The 26,780-nt window shown below is 40.2% G+C and overlaps 1 protein-coding gene across 2 annotated transcripts; it reads right to left on the minus strand.

The window, feature by feature from the left end:
• Window positions 1-578: 578 nt before the first annotated feature.
• On the minus strand, window positions 579-26,585 carry LOC311066033 (protein SSUH2 homolog). Of its 2 annotated transcripts, XM_084086995.1 has the most exons (16): window positions 26,487-26,585; window positions 26,332-26,375; window positions 26,079-26,118; window positions 25,453-25,743; window positions 24,251-24,378; window positions 6,138-6,191; window positions 5,163-5,235; window positions 4,445-4,580; window positions 4,249-4,309; window positions 3,048-3,169; window positions 2,319-2,381; window positions 2,089-2,171; window positions 1,625-1,717; window positions 1,430-1,535; window positions 1,231-1,338; window positions 579-1,007 (listed from the first exon to the last, which is right to left on the minus strand). In XM_084086995.1, exons 6-16 carry the CDS (start codon window positions 6,184-6,186, stop codon window positions 864-866), a joined length of 1,038 nt encoding a protein of 345 aa, XP_083943121.1. In that variant the 5' UTR covers window positions 6,187-6,191; window positions 24,251-24,378; window positions 25,453-25,743; window positions 26,079-26,118; window positions 26,332-26,375; window positions 26,487-26,585; the 3' UTR covers window positions 579-863. The 2 variants fall into 2 exon arrangements, with proteins under 2 accessions (XP_083943121.1, XP_083943122.1); XM_084086996.1 differs by lacking the exon at window positions 26,332-26,375 and having other exon boundaries at window positions 26,487-26,577.
• Window positions 26,586-26,780: the final 195 nt, after the last annotated feature.

The raw sequence follows: 26,780 nt of genomic DNA on the forward strand, positions 1-26,780 counted from the left end.
CTTCTGCATTCTCCTTACCATTGTCTCCTGTTCTTCCCTCAGACTCGTCCCCGAGAAACAGTCCCACAAACCCAGCCCCAAACCCAATCTCTTAAAAATTAATAAAGGCTGGTTTCTAAAGTACTTCTTCCTGCCTCTATGTAGTCCTTATTTTTCTTTATGCTGAGAAATAATTATTTTTCTGTGGCCATGAAAGATACACTTTTCTTAGAATAAATGAATAATCAAAGAGTTCGTCGGAACTGATTAATTGATTGTAATATTAATTTAGCTTACCTCAAAGTTAATCTAATTAACTGACCCAAATATTAATAATTAATCATAATTGGTAATTATGGTAGCCTATAGAAATCTAGACTCACCCTAGCGGCAGCAAAATGCATGCAGGTCTGGCTTGCCAGGCTATAATTATGGATTTCTTAATTTAGCATTTAAAGGCTGTTTTCTAAAGTACTTACTTTAGATAAGGTACTTTCACTTTTGAAGCTTACACTTGAAGTGTGCTGAAAGAAGTCTCATGATTAAATTGACATTATAAAAGTTTTTTTCAAAAGTAAAAAATAAATAAAATACAAACTCGTGTTACAAAGCTCACATTTTATTTAGACTTGCATTATTTAGACTTGCATTTCTCCGTTGACATCCACTAAACTGACCTCTTGTTGCCAGTACTGCAGTCTGGCTCTGCTAGAAATGTCCTGGCAGATTTGCTGAAGCAGGTTGAAGCTAAACACTGGAACACCTGATCTAGTAGGAAATTAGTTTTGATTATTCTTTCCTTAAAATAGCCATCTCTGACAGGTTTTATTTTGTGCGTTGGGTTTGAGGTGATGAATGTTGGATGTACAGGTCTGGAATGAGCATTACATCACAGAACAGCAGCAGCAGGTTGCGGGATAGTCCTCAGCGTTCACTTTCAACTCATTTCCATACACATAGTAAACATAAGGCTTCTCTTTCCAAGTGTAGTTCACCTTTGTTATGGTAATGAGCTCGATTGTCTGCCTCTGGAACAAGGAAATATTGAATTACAGAACCAGATTCAGGTTTCATCCATATTGTGGAATCATGTTGACATTTTACATATAAATATTAAATTAGTGCAAGTAAACATGAACAAGTCTACTGTCACAGACTGATAATTACATAGCAAAACTTTAGCATTATTATTATTATTATTGAATATGGAAAAATTATAGGTTAAAATTGTGAATAAAACACAACAGGTACCTGCTGTAAAATGTGGGAGTTCTTGGTATATTTCACCTGATGGTCTCTTATTAAACGTTCAGACGCTTGTGCAACAGAAACATCAGGGAAACCCAGCACTGGATCGACCTACAGTAAACATTTAACCACGTTTTTATCATCTTCGTCACACATCATTATTCTTTCTTTTATCTTTAACTGTCTGCATATCTGTTCCTACCATAATCTGGGCATCTCTGAAGAGCTCCTTCCCCGAAACCTTCGCCAGCTTTTCCAGTCTCAGACCGCTCGAATCTTGCACTACGTATTCATCCTTCTCAGTGCTCCTGAAATTATCCAAAAAGTAGCTTTCAGAATGAGACAGTTCACTTTGACAGAGTGCATAGGGTTAGTATTATCAGTGAATATGTAATACCATTTGACTTTGAGATTGACGAAGACGAGTAGCTTTCCCTTTCCATCACAGGTGTTACACTTCTTGAAGCCGCAGCCGCCACATGATCTACATCTGGAAGTTGCCAGACAAACACTCAGATAAAAGTAGTAAAACATGTTCAGGACATAAAGGGCTCTATGGCAGCTTGAATCAAATATGATGAGAGTAAAAGACTGGTTGGTTGGTGCAAAATAATACACAAACACCTTTTTTCTATTTTCTAACAGCAGCCATTCTGAGATGTGAACAAATGTCTCAGTTCTTTTGATTCTTATGAACTGGTCAAAAAGACCAAATTAAGGAAAAGGCAGAAGAGTGGAAAAAGTAAGTCCTATTTAAATTTCATAAAAAAAATGAAAAAAAAGACCAATTGATGTGTTCCTTTCTCAAAAGTTAGAATAGTACAAACAGTTACTACAGTACATGGAGAATGGCAGACTTACATTTCACGTCCACTACAGTGACAATTATAGCAGGCCGTGTTATCAGGACATCGACCAGAACCGTTACACCGGGAGCACACTTTCTGCATAAACGCACAAATAAAAGTGTCTCTAGATTTACGTCCCATTATATGACCTCCTATAATAGCCATGTATACCAAAAACAATTCAGTGAATAATAAAAAGCCTGGTAAAACTGGCCTGGTGTTTGCCCGTCAATCGTCACTTACGCTTCCGGTTCCAGTGCAAGAATAACAGGGTTTTATTCCCAATCCACCGCATGGTTCACATTTCTAGGGTACAACAAAAAAACTATTGTTTACTTTCCAGTAACTGGACTATGTAAATTAGATCTTAACGTTCCCCTATTATGCTTTTTCGGATATTACCTTTCATGTAATGTGTAATATAGCTTTTTGTTCATGTAAAAGGTCTGCAGAGTTTCAAAGGTCATGATAAATATTTGTCTCTCAAACGAAAGAACTGATTCTGAACTGACTGAAACGAGTCGTCAGTAATTCCAGTATTACTTCCTGCTCGAACCTATGTAGGCTATGGTCTTCACTGGCTGTTGGAGAACAACGTCTACTTTGGTCCTCAAACACTGTAGTTGACGCTGAGACCGGAAGAGTTTGGTTCTTGATGTCGACATGTCGAGAAGGCACAGTCCTTGATCGAGACCGAATCCTTGATCAAACCGTTTCAGACAAGAAAGGAGGTGACGTTGCAAAGTATATTATGCAAAAACGAAAGTGTGTTTTTGACCTTGGATGCATTTAAACCTATTGTAGGAGACCTCCAAAACAAAATGAGGAACCCTTAAACTAGCATACAGTAATTCAAATGTAGTGCTAACAAAGCTCCATAGATTGTGGTGTTTCATACAAAAATGTTCTGATATAGTAGTTGCTGCACATTCTGTTGTTTGAACCCTTCTTGTGGATCTTGAGTGATCAAACCTTGACTGAGGAAGTGTAGGGCACTCTAATGGTGTCCTTGTGCTCAGTAAAGTAGGACGGAGGTTGAGCTACAATCTCCCACAGTCCAGGAGCAAGCTGAATCCCAGCATCGACACGCTGCCCTGCAAAAGAGTTTAGGCAATGATTAAGCCAGGGAACAAGGTTTAGATAAAATTTTCTAAAATTTTAACTGCACAAAACCTGTTGCTATAGTGTTTTTAGCTCATTACTAGGGTGTTATGGGTGGTTGCTTACTGGCCCAAGTCAAAAATGTCTATCCCCGAGTCTTTATAGTCTCTTTGGAAATTGGTGCAAAACGTCTGTAATAAAAATGACTGACAGACGAAACGCAATAAACGCTGTCTTGCATTCGGAGGCAGATGCCTGGTGTTTGGGAACGCAATCAAGGAATGTCCTGATTTTGCAGAGTTAGACGCGTTCATGGGTTAACATATTGTACTAAATGATAGTGAATAACACTGATGTAGAAGCACTTAACCCTGGTTGTAAGCCTAGATGTGACATAAACGATAAACTTGTCAAAATCTGATTGGTTGATTGGAATGTTGTTCCAAGATTAACAAAGATGTTAATCCAGGAAAGTTGCACTCGGTGAAATCAGGTTTTGTTTTTTCGTGTGAGACTGTTCTGGAAGTTAACTATCCCATATCATTTTGATGACAGACTTTGTTTAAGGCATTTCAGAATGATCAAACTAACATTTGAGATGCTGTGCGATGAGATTGGTCTGCTGGCTAGTCCAGTGATCCAATCACATCCTCTGTTGAGGCAGTCACATGAGGTTTTGTTGTGCATCAAGGGGTTTATTCAGTAAATCTGGTTTCATCTTAGTTTATGAGCATGTCTCCTCATGTAAGGTTTTTTTGCACATTTTTAGAATTTATGCACATCTTGGCGTTACCATCCAGCATTTTTTTTTTATGTGATAACCCAAATTTTGCATTAAAATAGGTTGATGGAAACATAGCTTATGATATTCTTTCCCCATTTAGTCCCTCCCATGTAAATCCAAGGGATTTTTCCATTTTCTAATAGCACAGATCTACTCAATAAGCTGCACAATTTAAGATATCATTCATATCTGTATATCACAAAAGATATATAGAGGTCTGTTAAAGTATTAGCAATAGTGATGGTGATGCTTGCGCCACTAATGATAGACTCGATTGACTTTTGGTACCTTTGTAAGGCTCCTGACTCAATTCAGTAGATCTGGCCTCTGTGAACGTCTCCAAACGATACTGAGAACAGAAGCAGGACAAAAAGACAGACCTCAGATTGATATTGCTAACACAAAACAAGACTTATGCATGTCTACTAATACACAGAATGATGGTTATTATCACTGCTCAAAATGGAAAGGATTCACGTCTCACCCTGTAGGTGTTAAAGGACTCCATGTTGGTAATAACTCCATCTCTGACGGGGCCAGAACTATAGCAGCACTTGCTGGAGACGTAATCTTCAAAAGCTTCCCATGCTTTTCCCTCTGAGATGGAAGGAATGTTGTCGCTAACAAGAAAATATTAATAGACATGAACGTTGAATTATGTGCAACAGGAGTCAGTTTGAGAAATTAAGACATCTGAAACACAGATAACTCTGGTTATGATTAGTCTCGTAATCTATAAAAACTCATTCAGTAATATTATCAATTTATCTGCACTGGCACTTTCAGATGAGAACAACATTTTAGCTGAATTAATGACACTATTGTCGTCTGTAGAGCTACTTATAGTCTGATTATGTATGTATTATGTGGTTATAATTTTTATTAAAAAAAAAAGCGAGTAAGTGGAAGGAAAAAAGAGAAAGGTTTAGAGACACATTGAACTACTTTTAACTTGAGTGCCCCTTTTAAAAAAAAACACATCATGCACTAGACGCGAGTGCAATGGTTGCATTATGGTCCCTGCGCGGTTACATGAAAAAAACAACGGAAAGTAGCACAGTGTAATGTAAAAAAGCACAGTGTAATGTCTGTGTGAACAGCCCCAATGTTATTTTTCTGTTTATTAATGTGAAGCTGCATATATTGAAAGCAATATATTTATGAATGTGACTTCACTTAATCTATACAGAGAAAAAACGTACTGCCATTCTGGATGGCTGGAAGCTTCAGGCACAGGCATCGGCACAGAGGGCATTGGAGGAGGAAGATACGCACCTGTTACAAGAGGAACACAACAGTGACATTCATAAGAGACCAGTGGTTATAACTTTAGCAACACATTCAACGTCCATATTCTGTTACTTAATGCATAAATCTAAAAGATATACAATTGCAAACATGAAAGTCAGCTTTGTAAATGCTTTTCTTCCATTTCCGATTGTTTCACCCATAAAAGCATGATTAGATGAAAAACAAAGTTTGCATCTAATTGGATCCATAGCTAATGATACAGTTCATATTTTTTCCTAATAATTAATAATTTATTAAAATAGCATATAGGCCTACTCTATTCAAACATTCTGGTCATTAAGATTAAAAATAATTAAATAAATATATAAATAAATAAAATAATAATAAATAATATAATAAATAATAACTAAAATATTCAGCAAAAATGTATGAAATGGATCAAGAGTGATAGTCAAGAGTTTTACATTGTTACAAAAGATTTCCATCTCAAATAAATGCTGTTCTTCTGTTCACCAAAGAATATGATAACAAACAAGCATTTAACATTGATAATAATAAAAAATGTTTCTTGAGCAGCAAATCAGCATATTAGAATTATTTCTGAAGGATCATGTGACATCACAGGAATAAATTACATTTGAAAATATATTCAAATAGGAAACAGTAGTTTGGAATTGTAATAATATTTCACGATTTTTGATCAAATAAATGCAGCATTGATGAGCAGAAAAGACTCATTTCAAAAACACATTTTATCAAGCCCCAATTTCTGAATGTTATGCCACTTTTATGTCCTGTATATTAAAAAACAAGTTATGATAGAAGCCCTATTAATTATTGCAATAATGATGATATAATAATGACATACAAATGTAATAATATGTAGTAAAAAATGAAAGCAATTAATATTGTTTTGTGCTTCTTACCATCTCCGTCGCCCGACGTTCCTTCATATCCCGGGACGCTGTCAAACATGCTTGCTACATATAAATTAAAACATATTAAGGCAACTTGCTTAACATCATGAATTACATATTGCAACTTAATTTCAGCTAATCAATAGCAAACTGATTTGAAAGTTCCCTCATTAAATTAAATCTGCAACAGCTGAAAACAAGCACATTCAGAATTTTGCATATGCTAAATATAATTTTTTATATAGCAATTCATTAACACATTATTCATTACATACTATAATTTATTAATATAATATAGGCCAAATAAGCTTTTTTCAAAACATAGAAATAATCAAAGACTTGCCTTTTTACTTGTCAGAAACAAATCAGACTTCACACAAATCAGAGTAGAGGGATAAAGATTATATAGCTTTACAGAAGGAAATAATCTGACGCTTATGAGTTATGATTTGAGGAGAAAGATACTTGTGTGTGGTGTGGTCTATTGGTTAAAAAAATTGAGAGCACAATTTGGTGGTATAAAGCCCATCATCTCCATATGACTGTTCACTCTTCACCAACATTAACAGACTGGTTGCGTTTCATTATGAAAAGTAAATACAACCAAATGGAAAAACTGATCACCATAATGGTAATTTCAAATAAAACAACTATTTACAGTTAATACACCACAACTATATGAAATTAAGGTCTGTGAGTGCAATGCAGATTTTTTTTTTAATCTGATTTACATTACAAACAAATTTGCTGATCTATGCAATTAATGCAAGCAGTGATAAAAGAAGTGAAACTGAATAATTCTGAATAAATGGTACATGAAATATGCTGTTGAGACTTTTAGTCTCTTTTAGACTTTTAATGCCTGTTTAGCTTTATTTTGTTCCTGTCATTTTGAGACCACAACCACAGCTTTCTCTCTGACACATTTGTTGAGACAACAGAGCACAGAAGTCGCATATACCACAACATATATGATGGCAATGAAATGGATGGTGATGATGTGTTGGTAGTTAATAAAACAGGGAAACAATTAAAAAAAGAAAAGAAATGTACAAAATTGTATTTTTGTAATAAAGTGTGTTAAGTCAGTGTAATATTTATATATAATGGAAAAGCTATAGCTGTCATTTTTTTTTGTTGCGGTTTACTTAAAAAAAAAAAAAAGTTTGCAGTACATCGTCAGCTTTGGTTTGTGGTCATTTTATATGGAAATTTAGTACAAGATCACCAATGAGGACCTTTATGGCCACATAACCACAGGCTTTCCATGGTGTATGTAGATAGAAATGGCTCATAAAGTAATAAAAACACAACGGTTAATTTAGTAAGGTCTTTATACACCACTGAAAATGACTAGTTATGTATATGATATTGCATTTCTGGCAACAGATCATCCTAAATATTACACAATGCACCTTTAAACACATTTTCCATTAAACAGTATGGCCAACATACCACATGCAAACAATCCCTGCAAAAAGGTTTCTGAAACCATTGTGAATGTCTGCAAAAAATTGTTTTTTTAAATCATGCACATTATTAGTTCTCAAGTTTGATTTTAGTATGTTTGGAACCATTAAAAAATAACAGATCAATCATAGTGTAACATCTTTTTAACTTTCACTTCTTAGCTTACACACATTTCCATTGTTCTCAAGCAAGTGTGAGCGCATGTCTACTACAACAGAGAATTAAGATGAAAATGTGCGATTATGAATTTCAGTCACATTTTATATTTTTTTAGGCGAACCAAAAATGTAAGATATAATATTTACATATCAAAATTTCATTAAAAAAATTATTTAATGATCAATGTCCAGTCTTACACAGTAAAAAAAAAAAAAAAAATGTTTGGTGACATGATTCTTTCTCAACTCACAGTTTATTATATTGTTATTATTTATAATGATAAAAAAAGTGTATTAATCTAAGAGAGGTTTAGTAATGCACATTTGGTCATATTGAATCATGATGATGACATACTGTATAAAATGTTACAAATAACTGCATGGACTGAAGCTGCGTAATCAATGACCCATTGTTTTGTGTCAGTCAAGTATTGATGTATATTTTGCCTATACGTCCCAGAATCATTACATTTCATCTTAATGGATATACAGTATTTATATTGCATATGTCAGGTCAGGTGTATTTGATGTTACATCACAGAACAGCAGCAGGTTGCGGGATAGTCATCAGCGTTCACTTCAAACTCATTTCCATACACATAGTAAACATGGGATTTTCCTTTCCACATGTAGCTCACTTTGGTTATGGGAATGAGCTCAATGGTCTGCCTCTGGAACAGGACAACACTTGTATTCCTTTTCTGGCTTTCTGCCATCTTTCTCTCCCTGTAGGAAGCCCAACGAGTTTCAGACAGAACATTCAAGGAAAACTTATACCCTCTCCCTAGATATAATATAGAATTAAATGTTTTGTTGAATGCAATTGGTTGCCTTGAATTTTTTTTTTTTTTTACTGTTGACCAAACTTCTTTCTTGACTTAAACTGAGCAGCTTTAATTGATATAGTATAGAATATTCGAGGCTAGAGAGAAAGAAAAGAGCAAAAGTTAGATTTCTGTTCACATGTATGATTCTCATTAAGTCTTGAAAATATCCATTAAGAATCAAATGATTTAATACTCACAGGGAGAGTTTGCTCTGTTAAACCATAATAGGGTTTATACAATATAGCACATTTCTTTGGATAAAATAAACATTGGAAATGTATTCAACTTGTAAAAGTAAACATTATTTATTTACTTATTCTCTATAATGCATTTACAAAATTTTACGTAAGGCTGAGCAGCTAAACAGCAAAAGAAGGAACTTTATTGTGCTTCCAAGGATTTTGTGCAGTAGCTGGGTTTGGGGTTTTACTTCACTTTATTTCCAAAAAAGGGAGTTTTTTCAGAAACAAGGCCTATGTTATATAAGGTTGCAAAAGTTATCATTAAGAAATTAATTAGTACAGTTACATAATACCAAATATTGTTGTATCAAAATGTAAAAGGAAAGAAACCACTCACACAAATTTTGAAGAAGTAAACCGGCCTATTGCACAAATTGTGAGGTCAGGATTTGGCCATTATCATTGTTTCCTGTGGCACTGCATTGGTTAACATTGCAACACTTTAACACGTGTCATTTGTTCTCTTAGGTGAGGTCTCTCGTACTGCGTAAGTATCTTACGCTATGGGGAAATCTCTTTTCCGCGAGATACTGAAGCCAAAAATTATCCTTTAATTTTGAAATAATGTATCGAGAGAGGCCCCCGTGACGTCAGATCCAATGGGGGCGTTTTGCGCCCACTACGCCACGTCTCGCCGAAACTCACGTGGCGTGGGCCTAATAAATATGGCTTGATAGGCTGATTACACTGATTTTCATCTCTTCAGCAAGCTTCACGCATCGCTGGATCCGGAGAAGAAGAGGCCGCGCCGTTGAAAAAGCCTTCTGCGGGACGAGCCCTTGCATCTGAAGCCGCTGGTCGACAACTCGCCGCCTTCAGTCGCCGTTCCTGCTACACTATCCAGCGTACTATATCCTTTTCTCTGCCAGTGTGTGTTCGCCGCCGCGACGCACACTCCCTTTCTAAAAGAGCGAGCGTCTTTTTCAAGATGCCTCGTACCTTCTGTGGCTCGTGCCGAGCCCAACTCAGCGACGGGGACCGCCATGTCATCTGCGTTTCCTGCCTGGGTGAGGATCATGCAGCTCTTGCGCTCGCTGATGGCGGCTGCCCTCACTGCGAGCTTTTGCCCATGGTGACTCTGAGGACTCGCCTGGCATTATTCACTGAGTCTGCACCTCTGCCAGCTGCGATGCCACGCCACAAGAAGCGCCGCTCTCAGCGGGTCCCTGAACCTCCTACAGCCTGTGGAAGCTCGCCGGTTCGCCCGCCAGCTTCGCCTGAGTCTCTATCTGCCGGACAGCAGCCGCCGCCTGCCGCCGCTTCCGTTATGGATGACAACGAGGAAGCCGTGTCTGTGGGGGATGACAGCTGCTCTATCCTGCCGTCGGGCAGTGAGGATTGGTCGAACTCTGTGGATCTCGCCCCCTCTGCTCGCGAATCGTCTGGGAAACGGGCCAGCATTGAATCAGAGCTGACGCGTCTACTCACGCAGGCCGTGGCGAGCCTCGGCCCTGAGTGGGCGGCGCCCACGGAACCCGCGCACAACCGGCTGGATGGATGTTTCCTGCAAAGGGACCGCGTTTCACAGTATTCTAGACCCGCACCTTTTCTTCCTGAGCTTCATGAAGAAGTCGCGAAGTCCTGGAACGCCCCCTTCTTTTGCGCCCACTACGCCACGTCTCGCCGAAACTCACGTGGCAAAGTCAAAACTTTCTTCAGTTAAACAAAGACAAAACTGAAGTCATTGCGTTCGGAAACAAAGATGAAGTTCTCAAGGTGAACGCATACCTTCACTCTAGGGGTCAAACAACTAAACATCAAGTCAGGAATCTTGGTGTGACACTAGAGTCAGACCTTAGTTTCAGTAGTCATGTCAAAGCAATAACTAAATCAGCATACTATCATCTGAAAAATATTGCAAGAATTAGATGCTTTGTTTCCAGACAAGACTTAGAGAAACCTGTGCATGCTTTCATCACCAGCAGGGTGGATTACTGTAATGGACTCCTCACTGGCCTTCCCAAAAAGACCATAAGACAGTTGCAGCTCATACAGAACGCTGCCGCCAGGATTCTGAGCAGAACTAGAAAATATGAACACATCACACCAGTCCTCAGGTCTTTACACTGGCTCCCAGTTAAATTTAGGATTGATTTTAAAGTATTATTACTGGTATATAAATCATTCAATGGCCTAGGACCTCAATACATTGCAGATATGCTCACTGAATATAAACCCAACAGATCACTCAGATCACTAGGATCATATCAGCTAGAAATACCAAGGGTTCACTCTAAGCATGGCGAGTCCGCTTTTAGCTATTATGCCAGCCGCAGCTGGAACCAGCTTCCAGAGGAGATCAGACGTGCTCCTACTGTAGTCACATTCAAATCCAGACTCAAAACACATCTGTTTAGCTATGCATTTACTGAATGAGCACTGTGCCACTGTTCGTCCGACTGTTTGTACTGTATTTTATTTTATTTTTCTAAACTGTTTTAATTATTCTTATTTCTTTTATTATTTTAATTTCTTCTATGTAAAGCACTTTGAATTGCCATTATGTATGAAATGTGCTATATAAATAAACTTGCCTTGCCTTGCCTTGCCTTGCCTTCTCAGCCAGAGTACGCACCTCTGTTTCAGCAGCATTCTCCGTAGTCGACGGTGCTAAAAACAGAGGATATCTCTCTCTTCCTCCAGTGGAAGAAGCTGTAGCAGCCCATCTTTGCCCGCCCTCTGCTGGACGGCGTGCTAAGACGGCGCTGCCTTCTAAAGCTTGCCACACTACTTCAGCTATGCACAGTCGCGCTTACACCGCCGCTGGACAGGCTACATCTGTGTTGCACACAATGGCCATTTTGCAAATCTTCCAGGCCGACCTTCTCCGTAAGCTGGACGAGGAAGGACCGGAAGCTGTCTGCGTGCCGGACCTGAGAAGCGCCACGGATCTGGCTCTTCGCACCACTAAGTCCGCTGCACAGGCCATAGGGCGAATCATGGCTTCTCTCACCATGGCTGAGAGACACTTATGGCTTATCCGCGTTCCTCAACGCCTCCATCTCTTCTGCTGGCATTTTCGGGTCTTCCGTCAAAGATTTCGCGGATAGATTCGCTGAGGTACAGAAAACGTCACAGGCCATGAAGCACTTTTTGCACACCACGCTCTCGCTCTACTGGCCGCCGCCCCCTGCCGCGTGGGCCCCGGCCTAAGATCGAAATAAAGCCAGAGGCCTCAAAGTCTTCCTAGCCAGCCTAGGAAAACGACAGTGTTCAAGTCCCGCTGCGGCCAGACTTCCACCAAAATTTCTAGCTCGTTCAGTTCCAGTAAATGCGACTGTTCCAGTGTATTCAGCAGTAAAGAAAAATCGGTACCACAGCCTGTTTGCCTGCACACAAACGCCGTTTTTACGGCGACCCAGATAAATCCCATAAAGAGTGTATTTTCTGGTATTCCAGCCACGGCCGATGGTGTTATGAGTGTAGTAAAAATGGCCACAACCCAGTGTTCATTCCTACACACAAGCACAAAATACAGGGCTCGCACACATAAAATCGACTCATGTCGATTGTGCATCAAACATAGTGAATATGCCCACGACCCAGTGCCCACAAACACTACACACTGCATGTCCCACGGTTTCTGTAAAAACAAAACTAACACACATACAGTCAGCTCACACCAACGGTGTTTTCAGTGCAGTAAATGCGCCTGCTGTCCCGCGCCCGCATTCACTCACGGACATGACAAGCCCTATGGGGCTTCCCCTGCTCGCTTTCCCTCGGCAACCCGCCGTAAGAGAGTCGAGCGCGGGCAGGCTGCCCGCTGTGATCAGCGCGCCCCCCGCCTCGAACGCTACAAGCGCAATGTTTGTGTTTCAGCACACCGGAGCTCTCCAGTCGCCACCATGTCGCGGCCAGAGCCCAGATTTCATTCAACCCCTAGCTATTCATGCAAGTGCGTGGGCAAAGCTTCCCGGGGTATCAGAATGGGTGCTAAACATCATAAAGAGAGGCTATTCGCTACAGTTCGCTCGACGTCCCCACCGTTATGCAGCGTGAATCGAAACTACGGTGAAAAAGGAAGTAGCACATCTACTTCGAGCCGAAATAGCGAAACTGTTGAGCAAAGGGGCCATAGAGCCTTTATCTCAAGCTCAGAGCGAAGGGGGTCTATACAGCAGATACTTTCTGGTACCGAAAAAAGACGGGGGTCTCAGACCCATACTAGATCTAAGACAGCTAAACAGAGTGCTTTCAAAACGCCGGTTCAGAATGCTCACAACCAGGAAAATCCTCACGCAAATTCGCCAGGGGGACTGGTTTATGTCAATAGATCTGAAGGACGCGTATTTCCAAATACAAATAGCGTCACATCACAGACGTTTCTTGAGATTCGCCTTCGAGGGCCAGGCTTATCAGTACACAGTCCTACCGTTCGGCTTGTCCCTAGCACCCCGTACATTCACGATGTGCATGGACGCAGCGCTCGCACCCCTGAAACTCCGGGGCATGCGAGTTTTAAACTACCTGGACGATTGGCTGATTCTAGCTCGATCACAATCAGAGCTCATAGAACACAGGACCATTTTACTCGAGCATCTCGAGAATCTAGGTCTCAAAGTCAATTGGGCGAAGAGTTCACTGTCTCCCAGTCAGAGAATTTCTTTTCTGGGCTTGGAACTGGACTCGCCGTCTATGACAGCTCAGCTATCGCCACAGCGCAGGCTGGACATCCAGCGCATGACAAAATCCTTCCGCCGCGGCACTATAGTCCCGCTCAGAAGGTTTCAGAAAATGCTGGGTCTCATGGCCTCAGCATCATCAGTGCTCCAGCTGGGTCTGCTTCGCATTCGCCCGCTGCAGTTCTGGCTAAAAGCGCGAGTACCACGGCAAGCTTGGACCTCTGGTCTTTTTCGCCTCAAGATCACTCAGGGATGCATCGGAGCCCTGAAATCTTGGAAAGTGACCGACTGGTACCGGTCAGGTGTAAGCCTGGGGACTTCCTCGAGTGTGATGGTGGGGTCTACGGACGCTTCCACCTTGGGATGGGGAGTGCTGCTCGAGGGAAGACCGTTCTTCGGCCAGTAGTCAGAACGGGAAAAGCTCCTACATATAAACTGCCTGGAAATGATGGCAGTCAACAATGCGCTGAGGCGTTTTTGTCCCCGAATAAAAGGACACCACGTCTTGGTCCGTTCGGACAACATGTCGGTGGTATCCTATGTAAATCACCAGGGAGGTATCAGATCCCGAAACCTGTACAGGCTGTACAGGTTCTCTCCTTCCTACAAGAGCTACTGGACAAGGGTAGAACCCCTTCCACGCTCAAGGTATATGTGGCGGCTATAGCGGCGTTCACTAAACCGACACTTGGCCAGTCACTGGGGAGAAACGATCTGGTCATCCGCTTCCTTAGAGGAGCTAAGAGGTTAAATCCTCCCAGACCCCCTGTTACGGTCCCACAAAATATGAGTCTAGGATTCAGGGACACATAACATAAAAGATCGACAACGAAGTGCGTGATCCAAAAATATGTATTTATTATAACTCAAACAACTCACAAATTAACCAAAAAATGAGAGACGGGGAGCTCAGCAACAAAGGGAAAGGAAATACAACCCACAGCTGAGACTCCCCGCTCCTAACTCAAGTTCAAAATGGTAAACAATTAGCGAAACGGCATTGAGCAGCTCCTCTCCCAAGGCCACCTCCTTCCGTTTTATTTCCAGTCCTTCCCCAGCACCACCAATCAAAACTAAGGAAAACGGAAACAAGACAACATTAACATAATTAACATAATAAACCTTACTTAGAGGACTCCAGGCCAGGCGTTCGCGATACACGCGTAACACCCCCCTCAGTTCCCGCTTGGGACCTTTCTACGGTTCTGGAAGCCATGAAGGGGCCCCCATTCGAGCCAATACAGTCAATAGACGTCAAACACTTGTCTTTCAAGACAGTGTTTCTTCTGGCTCTCGCTTCTGTGAAGCGCGTAGGGGACTTGCAAGCGCTCTCAGTAAGCGCAACGTGCATGGAATTTGGGCCAAATGACTCGAAGGTCATACTCAAACCAAAGCACGGATATGTTCCTAAGTCCCTCAACACACCGTTCAGGGCTCAGGTGATTTCTCTGTCGGCTCTGGCGGTCTGTAATGAGGAGAAGGACGCCAGCTTCCTTTGCCCAGTCAGGGCATTAAGAGCTTATTTGTCGCGCTCAGCCGTCTTCAGACAGACGGAGCAGCTCTTCGTTTTGTTCAGCGGACGTTCTAAGGGACTAGCTGCATCGAAACAGACCCTATCCAGGTGGATAGTTGATGCTATAGCGCTGGCTTACACTCCTAAGGGCTTGCAGTGCCCATTAGGTGTCAAAGCGCACTCCACTAGAGGCATGGCCTCATCGTGTGCTTGGTATAGCGGGATTGCCTTGCAAGATATCTGTATGGCGGCAGGCTGGGCCTCCCCGTTTACATTTATAAGGTTTTATAACCTAGAGGTTCCCGCTTTGCAGGCTAAGCTACTTTCGGTCTAATAAATCAGAACTACCTGCCCCGACGCTATCGGCTCAGAATTCTGAAACTGCTTGAGCAACACTCGCAGATCGATCAAATATCTCTAACGGGCAGTGTATAAGACCCATTATATTCATCTGTCCAGGCCGATTTCTCGCCCTAGCAGTGTGAAACAATATAAATGGCCCCTTATCAGGTGCTATTCATTTAGGGATGACGCTATCAGCCCTCTTCCCGTACTTGTTGGATCCCAGCACGCACAGCATTTTACACTGTGTTCCCCATAGCGTAAGATGCTTACGCAGAACGAGAGACCTCTCGTAAGAGAACGTACTCGGTTACTAATGTAACCTCGGTTCTCTCTAGAAGAGGGAACGAGTACTGCGTATCTTTGCCGTGCATGCAACAAGCTCTGGTTCTCTTTGGCAATGAAAACCAGTGTAAACAGCCTATCAAGCCATATTTATTAGGCCCACACCACGTGAGTTTCGGCGGGACGTGGCGTAGTGGGCGCGAAGCGCCCCATTGGATCTGACGTCACGGGGGCCTCTCTCGATAGGCTGCTGCAGTTGCCGCAGGGCAGCCAATAGGCGCGCAAGCTGTCTCGCCTATGTCTGCATGCTGCCGCAACGCATTTTACATTATTTCAAAATTAAAGGATAATTTTTGGCTTCAGTGTCTCGCGGAAAAGAGCTTTCCCCATAGCGTAAGATACTTCCGCAGTACTCGTTCCCTCTTCTAGAGAGAACCGAGGTTACGTTAGTAACCGAGTACGTTCTTTCTGTACATGTGGTTTGGGTTTGGTGTAACTGTTGTGGTATGATGTCATCACAATAGAAAGTTTATTTCTGCAAGACTTTTTTTTCTTCTTGATATTCTTCTTTAGAATATTCTGATATTAGAACTGAAGCATATAGAGGATTCAAATGAATCTCTTATGGCAATATTAAGCCACAGAAAACTAGCTGAATATAGTTAGAAATGAGAACTGGGACATATAACTAGATGTACCACATGGCGGTACAAAATATGACCGCCGCTCAGGCCTGCACTGGCTTTCCACAAAAAGAAATGACGTGGAGCAATTTGGCTGTATTGCGTGTTTATGTATATACCTAAAAAAAGTAGTAGTATGTGCATGTCTGTCTGTGTGTGTGTGTATGTGTGTGTGTTTGTGTATGTGTGTGTCTGTGTATGTGTGTGTCTGTGCGTGTATGTATGCGTGCGTACATGTGTGTGCGCGTGTGTGTTTGTGTGTGTGTCTGTGCATGTGGATTTGTATGTGTGTGTGTATGGGTGTGTGTCTGTGCGTGTGGATGTCAGTGTGTGTGCATGCTTGCGTTTGTTTGTATTCCTGCATGTGTGTGTGTGACAGTTAGGGTTGCCAACTTCAGAAAAGGAAAATGCGGGACAATCGTGGTTATTTATAGGAAAATGAGGGACACTCAAAATATTTGTACTGTATCACACAGTGTACGTCATTTCAGTGTCTGCAGTTAAGTTTGTGTTTAAAAGGTTATCAGACATAAACACATTTGTATTGCTTAACCTATTTATGTATTTAATACTAAAAATAATTTTAATGTCATACATGAAAAAGTCACGTTACAAACAAACCATAGTTCAAAATAACAGCATTTATCTAAAATAGAAAGCTTTTTTAACATTATACACTAGGCTTACAGTTCAAAAGTTTGGGGTTAGTAAGATTATTTTTTGGGAAAAAAAATAAAGAAAGTAATTGCCTACTTTTATTCAGTAAGGATGCATTACATTAATCAAAAGTGACAGTTAAGATAATGTTACAAAAGCTTTCTATGTACTTTCTAAAAGCTTTAAAACATTAATAATAATCAGAAATGTTTTTTGAGCATATTATTCCCTCAGGTAGATTACATGTTTTCTTGCGTGGCTGGATGTTAGACTCATGAACAATAATCACGTTGTTTGCATTCGCCAAAATTGATTAGCCGAAATCAAAACGTGGGCACTGGGCAGTGAAAGGAAATTACCGTTAGCGCGAGACGAGTCCGGCTTGAAGCGGAAGCGACCAGACGGCAGAGGATGTTCGCAAATCAAACAATGATTTGTCTCAAAACAGTGATTAAAAAAAGCTGTGATTGGATGATGACAGGTGTCGGTGATCATTCTCAAGTGTCGTGGTCAGCACTGCTGCTGTTGCTGTTGTATCAGTCAGTGGTTTATCAGCTTGTCAAAAAACGGGACACGGGAGGTCACGCAAGGGACAAATAAATTAGGCCCAAAATGCGGGACGTCCCGCCTAATTCGGGACAGTTGGCAACCTTAGTGACAGTATCATCCTAAACCAGCAACCCTTCGCTCAACACCACCATCTACAGGCCGATGAGTGTACAGTCACTAAATGTGCACATAAATGAATTTATTTTATACCCCCCCATGGATGAAATTCTACGAAACTTAGCATACCCCCAGAGGATGTCAAGTTAATCATACACATGAAATATGGTGCAGTTCTGAACATCTCAACTGAAGATAGGGGCGATTAAAGCACAATAATATTGCATTTTCATTTTTTATGGGAGGGGCGCAAATCACAAATGAGTGATTATGGGCTAGGTTGATGTGGGCCCTTAAGAGCAACATACTATAAAAATTTCTTCATCCTCGGTGCCACGGTTCAGGTAGTTATTTAGGAAAAACTGCATTTTTTGGGTTTGGGGGGGCCCAGCGCGGGGGGGGAGTGGCCCCCGGGGACCAAACGAAATTTTTCCGTAAAAGTCTAGTGGGGCTACATGCCCACCAAATTTCATGTTCCCCGGTGTTTCGGTGTCCCTGGTATCGTTGACGAAAAAATTCAGTAGATGACGAAAAAAAAAAAAAAAAAAACTTTGACAATCGATTATGGGCTAGGTTGATGTGGGCCAGGTTGATGTGGGCCCTTAAGACCAACATACCATAAAAATTTCTTCATCCTCGGTGCCACGGTTCAGGTAGTTATTTAGGAAAAACTGAATTTTTGGGGTTTGGGGGGGCCCGGCGCGGGGGGGGGGAGTGGCCCCCGGGGACCAAATGAAATTTTTCCGTAAAAGTCTAGTGGGGCTACATGCCCACCAAATTTCATGTTCCCCGGTGTTTCGGTGTCCCTGGTATCGTTGACGAAAAATTCAGTAGATGACGAAAAAAAAAAAAAAAAAACTTTGACAATCCCTATATGACCGCTTTCGCTAGCTACGCTAGCGGCGGTCATAATTATTGGAAATTGGGACAAATAGAATATTTTGTACTTTAGACAATATAAAGATATATATATATATATATATACAGCTGCTGCCCACTGATGTAGACAGAAATTAAGGCTACAGCAGTAAGTGAAGCATTTATTTTTATATTAATTCATTTAAAGACAATTTTATCTAAACATACAAATAAGGAATATTACAGCATAAGCAATTCATCCTAATGAGAAAAAAAAAATTGTTGCAATAAACAGTTCTAAAATTGTATCACGTAAAATATAAAAGAAAAATCAACAAATTATTTTTTTTTTAAATCATGTAATACAATTGGGCTGTCAACATTAAAGTGATAGTTCACCGAAAAATGAAAATTCAAACCACCAGAATAAAGCAAACCAGTGAGAATGAATGAGTCTGTTATACTGAAGCTGTTGTGTATCCCAACTTGACTTGTCTAAAATGTAAATAAGCTCTTTGCTGTTGCACTGCACACAGACTATACACTGCAAATTCTGAAAAGTTTTTTTCAGACTGTGAGATTTTAATATAGAAACACATACAGAATCAATATTGAGATCTGTAGGCATATGTAATGGCATTATTGTCATCAGCAATAAGATTGAGGAAGAGAAACTTGCATCTTCAGCTCAGAAAACCAAAGCCTGCATATTAGTCTTTGAGCTTCTTTTAAGGAAATAAGGAAATTAAATTAATTGCATAACAAAGCATTTAGATATGCTCTCAGCACATTGTGAATGCGTTTTCATTATTTTCATTTATAGATTTTGATCTAACTGTGACTAACTGGTTAACACACCGCCTTTATTTGCTCCTGATGGTGGTCACGATCACTGCCACAGTCATGATGACGAGAACAATAGCAATGGAGGAGGAATAGCAGATGTAGAATAAAGATACTCCTTTCTCATGATGATCTGTGTAAGTCTCACTCTGACGGTTCACCGCAGAATTAATCTCATGCACACAGGTGCAGGAAACAGGTGGACTCACTTTCACACCAAACACACACTTCTTTCAGGTCTTCTTTCAGGTGCAATATTCTTTGCAGTATTTTACTTGTATGTGAGTCCAATTTAATGCAAAGCGATGATGGTTACACGTCTTTCTTTGGAGGTAAACATTGCTAACACTTGAACACAATAATAGAAAGCACTTCTTCCCTCCTTTTATTGCAATTAGTCTGCTCTTAAAATCCAACCAGAACGATAGTGTGATTTTACTTGACTAGTTTACCATGTGCCGATGATATGATTAGTAAAATTATGTTAGCTAGTCATTCTTTTTTTTGGGCCAATTAAACTTTTTGCAATTACTTTAAAGCGTAACTTTCGTCAAAATGCAACCTAGGATCTTTTTGTTAATCTACCCGAGGCAAACTTTCATTTAAAAGCATAATTAGAATGGAAACGCATCGAAATCACTATTTTTAAAACACTAAGAAGGCTCGACACAACATGAAACTTTGCTCGAAGTTTCACCAGGGGCTCTACACATGAACTCAAGCATTGAGAACATTGTACACAGAGTTTACCAAAAAGAAAGATTTTGAACAACTTTGAACTTTGAACATCCTTTTTCAAATACAAGGTCAATATTCATTTTCACTAACGACAAAACAACAAATTATCCGTGAATTTATATGGAACTAAGCTTTAGGAGCTTTCCATCTTTACTCTCCTCCCTGTTACGTTGCATTTGGAGATCAACTATTTTTGACTGACAAAATGCTGGCGGATGGAAACAACATCAGCTACAGTGAGTTGTTCAAAACCTTTCTTTTTAGTAAACTCTGTGTACACAAACAACACAGTACTTTTGTGTAGTGCTGTTCATTATGGTGAGCGGGGGAGTGCTGGGGGTTTCTCTCTCCTAAATCCCACAATCATCTCCACTGTTTTGAGTGTGTTCTGCTCCAGGTTGTTGTGACTGCACCAGGCAGCCAGCTCTTTAACCTTATGTCTGTAGGCAGACTCGTGACCGTCCTGGATGAGGACAATGAGTGTAGTGTCATCTGCAAACTTCAGGAGCTTGACAGAAGGGTCTTTTGCAGGACAGTAATTGGTGTAGAGGGAGAAGAGCATGCAGTGGGGAGAGCACCAGTGCTGATTGTACAGGTATTGGACGTGAATTTTTCCCAGTCTCACTAGCTGTTGCATAGATGTCAGAAGGCTGGTGATCCATTGACAGATGGAGCTAGAAAAAGAAAGCTGGTTTAGTTTGGTCTGGAGGATTGTTGGGGTGATAGTATTGAAAGTCAAACTGAAGTCCACAATCAGGAACATAGGTCCCAGATCTGTCAAGATTTAGTACAGTCCCATGTTGACTGTTTGCCCAATAAGTAATCTGCAAGGGGTCCAGCAAGGGTTCAGTGATGTCCTTCAGGTCTTTCAAATGACTTCATGACCACAGACGTTAAAGCAACATGTCTGTTGTCATTCAGTCCTGTGATTTTGGGTTTCTCTGGGATGGGAATTGATGGTGGAGCAGGATTGATGATTTGAAGCAGGATTTGAAGCAGGGACTTTCCATAGCTCCAGTGATCTGTTGAAGATCTTTGTGAAGACAGGGGCCAGCTGGTCAGCAGACTCAGCACAGGATTTCATTTCATTCATTTTTATCGATGTCCCCCTTTTTAGGGGGAAGACTATTTGTGCTACCAAATGTAATCTTCCCCCTGAAAAGTGGAACAGTGATATTTTAAAGAACAGACACGAACACTTGTTCTGTTTCCTTCAATCTTTGTCTTAGAGATAGCAGTATCACAGTAATCACATCTTCATACTCATATCAGCATCAATATTAAGATATTTAGTGGCTTACCTGAAAAGGGGAACATAGATATTTTAAAGAACAGAAATGAAAACTTGTTGCGTTTCCCTCAATCTGTGTATTATAAGATGGGGGAAGGGAGTGTGCATATAATTAACCATGATTATTACGTGTCATGATTCCTGTCTTGTGTTCCCCTTGTCTTTTGTGGACTTATGTTATTTCCTGTGCCATGTTTTGTAGTCCTTTGTAATTCTTCTTGTTGAGTAGTTCCTGATTGTTCCAAGGTGTGATGATTCGGTTGCGTTGCCCCCTTCAGGGAGAGTAGCGTTGTCCGAGTTAGAACCAGAACTGACGACCATGCTTGCCCGGGCAGCTGTGAGTGTCGGGCTCAAGTGAAAACCCTCCACCGTGTCCAATTAGTATTGATTATTGTTTGGTCTTTTAATACCACTGTCTTAATTAAACGTGATGCGTTCATATTCTGTGCTCATCTGCTTTTCTGTAGTATTGATTATTAGTATGGTGTTTACTGCGTTTGATAATATCATTTACTTTTTTAATATCAGGGTAATGCATTAAGCCATGTTAGCATTTCAGATCGTCCACGAGGACACGGGTTTCATGACATCATCGCGTATTATAGAAGTCCCATTTCATTGGCTAGGCGCCAACCAATAAAACAGCTCCTTTGAACACCTCTGCTCCCACGCCCCTTTCTCTCGCCGCCACTGAGTTGCAAGCAGGGGGGTAATCTATCAGCCGGAAACTGAAGCTTCCCCGGGGGCCGCCATTGATTAGCTGTTAGCAATCCATTGCCTCCCATTCATTTTGGCGTCACTTTGACAGCGAATAACTTTACATCTGAGGTGTTTAAAGACTCCATTTGTCCATTATTTATAAAAAAAAAAAAACGAAAATTTATAAAAGGCTCCATTATGGCCCCGTAGAAGCAGTTTTTGTAAAAATAGGCTAACGATTGAGTCATAACCACGTAACTCTCTGTCGCACAGTAGAGAAATTACCGTAGAGACAGGAGGAGAAGCTTGCAGGCAATTTTGTTTTACGTTTTCACATTGGAGCTGTGAGTGTAGGTTCACGTACAAGTACGAATATTTATTGTACAAGTTCTCGAATTCACATCTACGTGCTCTCGAGTTTTGCTACTCTTTTACCTTCATATTTAACCCTCAAGTTTTTTCAAACCTGTATGAATTTCTTCTTCTGCTAAACACAAAGCAAGATATTTTGAAGAATGTCGGTAACCAGACATGGATCCCATAGACTTCCATAGCAGTAAAAAATACAATTGAAGTCAATGGGGTCTATCAACTGTTTGGTTACCAACATTCCGACATTCACATTCAAAATATGAATTACTTAGAAATCATGGAGGGGTCTGAAATTGTCATCGTAGGTGCATCTCCACTGTGAGAGACATAATCTAAAAAAAGAAATCCAGAAATCACAATGTATGATTTTTTAACTGTTTATTTGTATGATACAGCTGCAAATAATTATTTGAACACCTGAGAAAATCAATGTTAATATTTGGTACAGTAGCCTTTGTTTGCAATTACAGAGGTCAAACGTTTCCTGTAGTTTTTCACCAGGTTTGCACACACTGCAGGAGGGATTTTGGCCCACTCCTCCACACAGATCTTCTCTAGATCAGTCAGGTTTCTGGGCTGTCGCTGAGAAACACGGAGTTTGAGCTCCCTCCAAAGATTCTCTATTGGGTTTAGGTCTGGAGAACCTTGATATGATTCTTACAGAGCCACTCCTTGGTTATCCTGGCTGTGTGCTTCGGGTCATTGTCATGTTGGAAGACCCAGCCTCGACCCATCTTCAATGCTCTAACTGAGGGAAGGAGGTTGTTCCCCAAAATCTCGCAATACATGGCCCCGGTCATCCTCTCCTTAATACAGTGCAGTCGCCCTGTCCCATGTGCAGAAAAACACCCCCAAAGCATGATGCTACCACCCACATGCTTCACAGTAGGGATGGTGGTCTTGGGATGGTACTCATCATTCTTCTTGACCAAAATTATGACCAAAAAGTTCTATTTTGGTCTCATCTGACCACATGACTTTCTCCCAAGACTCCTCTGGATCATCCAAATGGTCATTGGCAAACTTAAGACGGGCCTTGACATGTGCTGGTTTAAGCAGGGGAACCTTCCGTGCCATGCATGATTTCAAACCATGACGTCTTAGTGTATTACCAACAGTAACCTTGGAAACGGTGGTCCCAGCTCTTTTCAGGTCATTGACCAGCTCCTCCCGTGTAGTTCTGGGCTGATTTCTCACCTTTCTTAGGATCATTGAGACCCCACGAGGTGAGATCTTGCATGGAGCCCCAGTCCGAGGGAGATTGACAGTCATGTTTAGCTTCTTCCATTTTCTAATGATTGCTCTAACAGTGGACCTTTTTTCACCAAGCTGCTTGGCAATTTCCCCGTAGCCCTTTCCAGCATTGTGGAGGTGTACAATTTTGTCTCTAGTGTCTTTGGACAGCTCTTTGGTCTTGGCCATGTTAGTAGTTGGATTCTTACTGATTGTATGGGGTGGACAGGTGTCTTTATGCAGCTAACGACCTCAAACAGGTGCATCTAATTTAGGATAATAAATGGAGTGGAGGTGGACATTTTAAAGGCAGACTAACAGGTCTTTGAGGGTCAGAATTCTAGCTGATAGACAGGTGTTCAAATACTTATTTGCAGCTGTATCATACAAATAAATAGTTAAAAAATCATATATTGTGATTTCTGGAATTTTTTTTTTAGATTATGTCTCTCACAGTGGACATGCACCTACGATGACAATTTCAGACCCCTCCATGATTTCCAAGTGGGAGAACTTGCAAAATAGCAGGGTGTTCAAATACTTATTTTCCTCACTGTATATATATATATATATATATATATATATATATAAGTAAACTGTTACATTGGTAAAACACACACCTTTAGCTTTGCTTCTGATGGTGGTCAGGTCACGATCACTGCCACAGTCATGATGACGAGACCAACAGCAATGAAGGAGGAATAGCAGATGTAGAATAAAGATACTCCTTCCTCATGATGATCCAAGACTGCATGGAAGTGCAAACAGAAAAAAAGGAACAAAGATGAATGCACTGAAATATACACAGAGATCAGCCGTACTGTTAATATATAAATGGCTAATTATGAATTTATGTAAATTTGGCATCATTCTGATGAATCAGAAAAATATATATTTTTTGATTTCTTGCTTATGTTTTATCATTTGCTTATGTTTTATGTTATCAGTAATAATTTATATCATTTGAAATGTATGTTTAAAATTCCACTGGTCACAATAGTGACCGTAAAAAAATAAAAATGTTACTGAATCAATGTTATCAATGTTATCAATGCATTTCCAGCAGATATTGAAATAATAAAGGGTCTCAATGAAATATGTGCAGTGTTTACTGTTTACTGTATTTTACATGTTTTACATGTTTACTGTAAATTGTCACATGTTTGCGACAAATTGTCACTTCCTGTTTGCGCCAAGAGAAGAGGATGGCAGCAAGAAAGCTCCCAAAGAAAAGGATAGTAAAGTATGTTAACATAAAGATAGGACATAGGTTTTTGGTACACATCATGTTTAAAGGGATACTCCACCGTTTTTTCATATTAAACTATGTTATTCCCTTAACTAAGACGAGTTGATACATACCTCTCTCATCTCAGTGCGTGCACTTAATCGCTCTGGCACACTGACACTCTAATAGTACTTAGCTTAGCCCAGTATATTCAATGGTATCTAACAGCAATGAATTTAGAAGTGACCAAACACATCAACGTTTTCCCTATTTAAAAACAGTTACACGAGTAGTTATACGACAAAGTATGGTGACACAAAATAAAACGTGGCGCTTTTCTAAGCGGGTTAAAAATGATAACTATAATGTATGGCGTAATAGTACTTTTGGGAGTACTTCGACTGGCGCAGTAAAAAGTCACGCCTGATTCTCTTCCTCTCACTTCTGTCAATAGTGGGAAAAGGATCAGGCATGACTTTTTACTGCGACTTTTTACTTTCAACAAAATATGAAAATACAAGCATATACAAATATTGCAGCAGCTAGGCAAGCATGTAACATCTAAATGTTCTTGCGGAGATGCATTTGTTTTACCTGACAAACCGTAAGTGTAGGTCTGGCTGCTCAGGTTCTTGACTTCTCCATTAGAATAAATCTCACACTCACAGGTGAAGGAAGCAGGTGGACTCACAGTGACCAGAAACACACATGAATCTGAACACGGAGAGCTTGTGAGTCTTATGGTGTATTCCAGTTTACTCTCTACAGACAGTGTGAAAGATTGCGAGTAAAACATGGTTAATGTCATGTTAGACTCGCACAGCACTATCACACGCTCTCTGTCCTCCGCCTGTCGATACACTGTGATCTTCGGTACTGAGAGATCTGAAACACAAACATGCCAGTGAAACATGAACATGCTAAAAATGTATGCAGCTGAAATAAAATGAACAAAATTTGCAACTTTAACAGAACTCCTAATATGTGTTGGCACTTTGGAATAATAGATGTAGCTTTAATAATCAATAATAGGAAGCCAGACAGACAATGATGTTGTTATGAGGAAAGTGATTAATGTTGCTTTTAAATTAAATCTAGTGTTTCATTTTAAACAAAGACATCAGAATTAATGGCTGAATCACTTCAACTTAATTTTACACTTCAACAAAGCTCTTTCAATACAATTTTTTTTTTAAATAAATCAGATCGCAGTTACATACCTTCCTCAGAGTAATAATCACTTTCCATGTCGTAAAAGTCCTGTCCAATAAAGACACAGAAAAACACAAATACAATGTAAAATTATTTGCCTATAGATCGGCAGGGCTGACAGAAAAAAATCTATTTAGTTTCAGCAGCTATATACATTATTTACTTAAAAAAAACAACTTAAATTCAATTTAATTAAATTGAAAAACATCACAACAACAGAATTTGATTAAAAATCTTTTGATCCTTAATAACATCACTCACAGAGAAATCACTTGGAATGAACTCTTCTGTTGTCTGACATTTCTCTGTATAATAAATATGACAAATACAATAGTTCATTATAAATGTGTAAAAGTGATGTATTCCCTGTACACTTTAAGTTAAAAATAAAACATGGGAGAAAATAATGTACTTACGTAAAGCTAACATTACAACTAGCAAAAGGTACTGAAAAAGGAGCTTCATCGTGCCTCAAACTATTTTTCTTGCACTGGCTCAGTTTCACTCTGCAGTTCTTCTCCTTCACATTTCCTGTGCTAAAGACTGGTACTTGTCATATGCATGTGTTAAAGGGATAGTTCACCCAAAAATGAAAATTCTGTCATCATTTACTCACCCTCAAGTTGTTCCAAACCTGTATGAGTTTCTTTGTTCTGCTGAACACAAAAGGAAGATATTTGGAAGAATGTTTGTAATCAACAGATCTCGGT

Source organism: Abramis brama, assembly GCF_963993115.1.
Source record: "Abramis brama genome assembly, chromosome: 16".
In the NCBI taxonomy this organism is placed as follows: domain Eukaryota; kingdom Metazoa; phylum Chordata; class Actinopteri; order Cypriniformes; family Leuciscidae; genus Abramis; species Abramis brama.

Excerpts from the sequence above, each read along its gene's own strand:
- LOC311066033 (XM_084086995.1), bottom strand. The coding sequence starts at position 6,186 with ATGTTTGACAGCGTCCCGGGATATGAAGGAACGTCGGGCGACGGAGAT. Across the intron at positions 2,172-2,318 it reads CTTGCACTGGAACCGGAAGC|AAAGTGTGCTCCCGGTGTAA; the intron begins GTAAGTGACGAT and ends GCGTTTATGCAG. Across the intron at positions 1,339-1,429 it reads TCAGAGATGCCCAGATTATG|GTCGATCCAGTGCTGGGTTT; the intron begins GTAGGAACAGAT and ends TGTTTACTGTAG.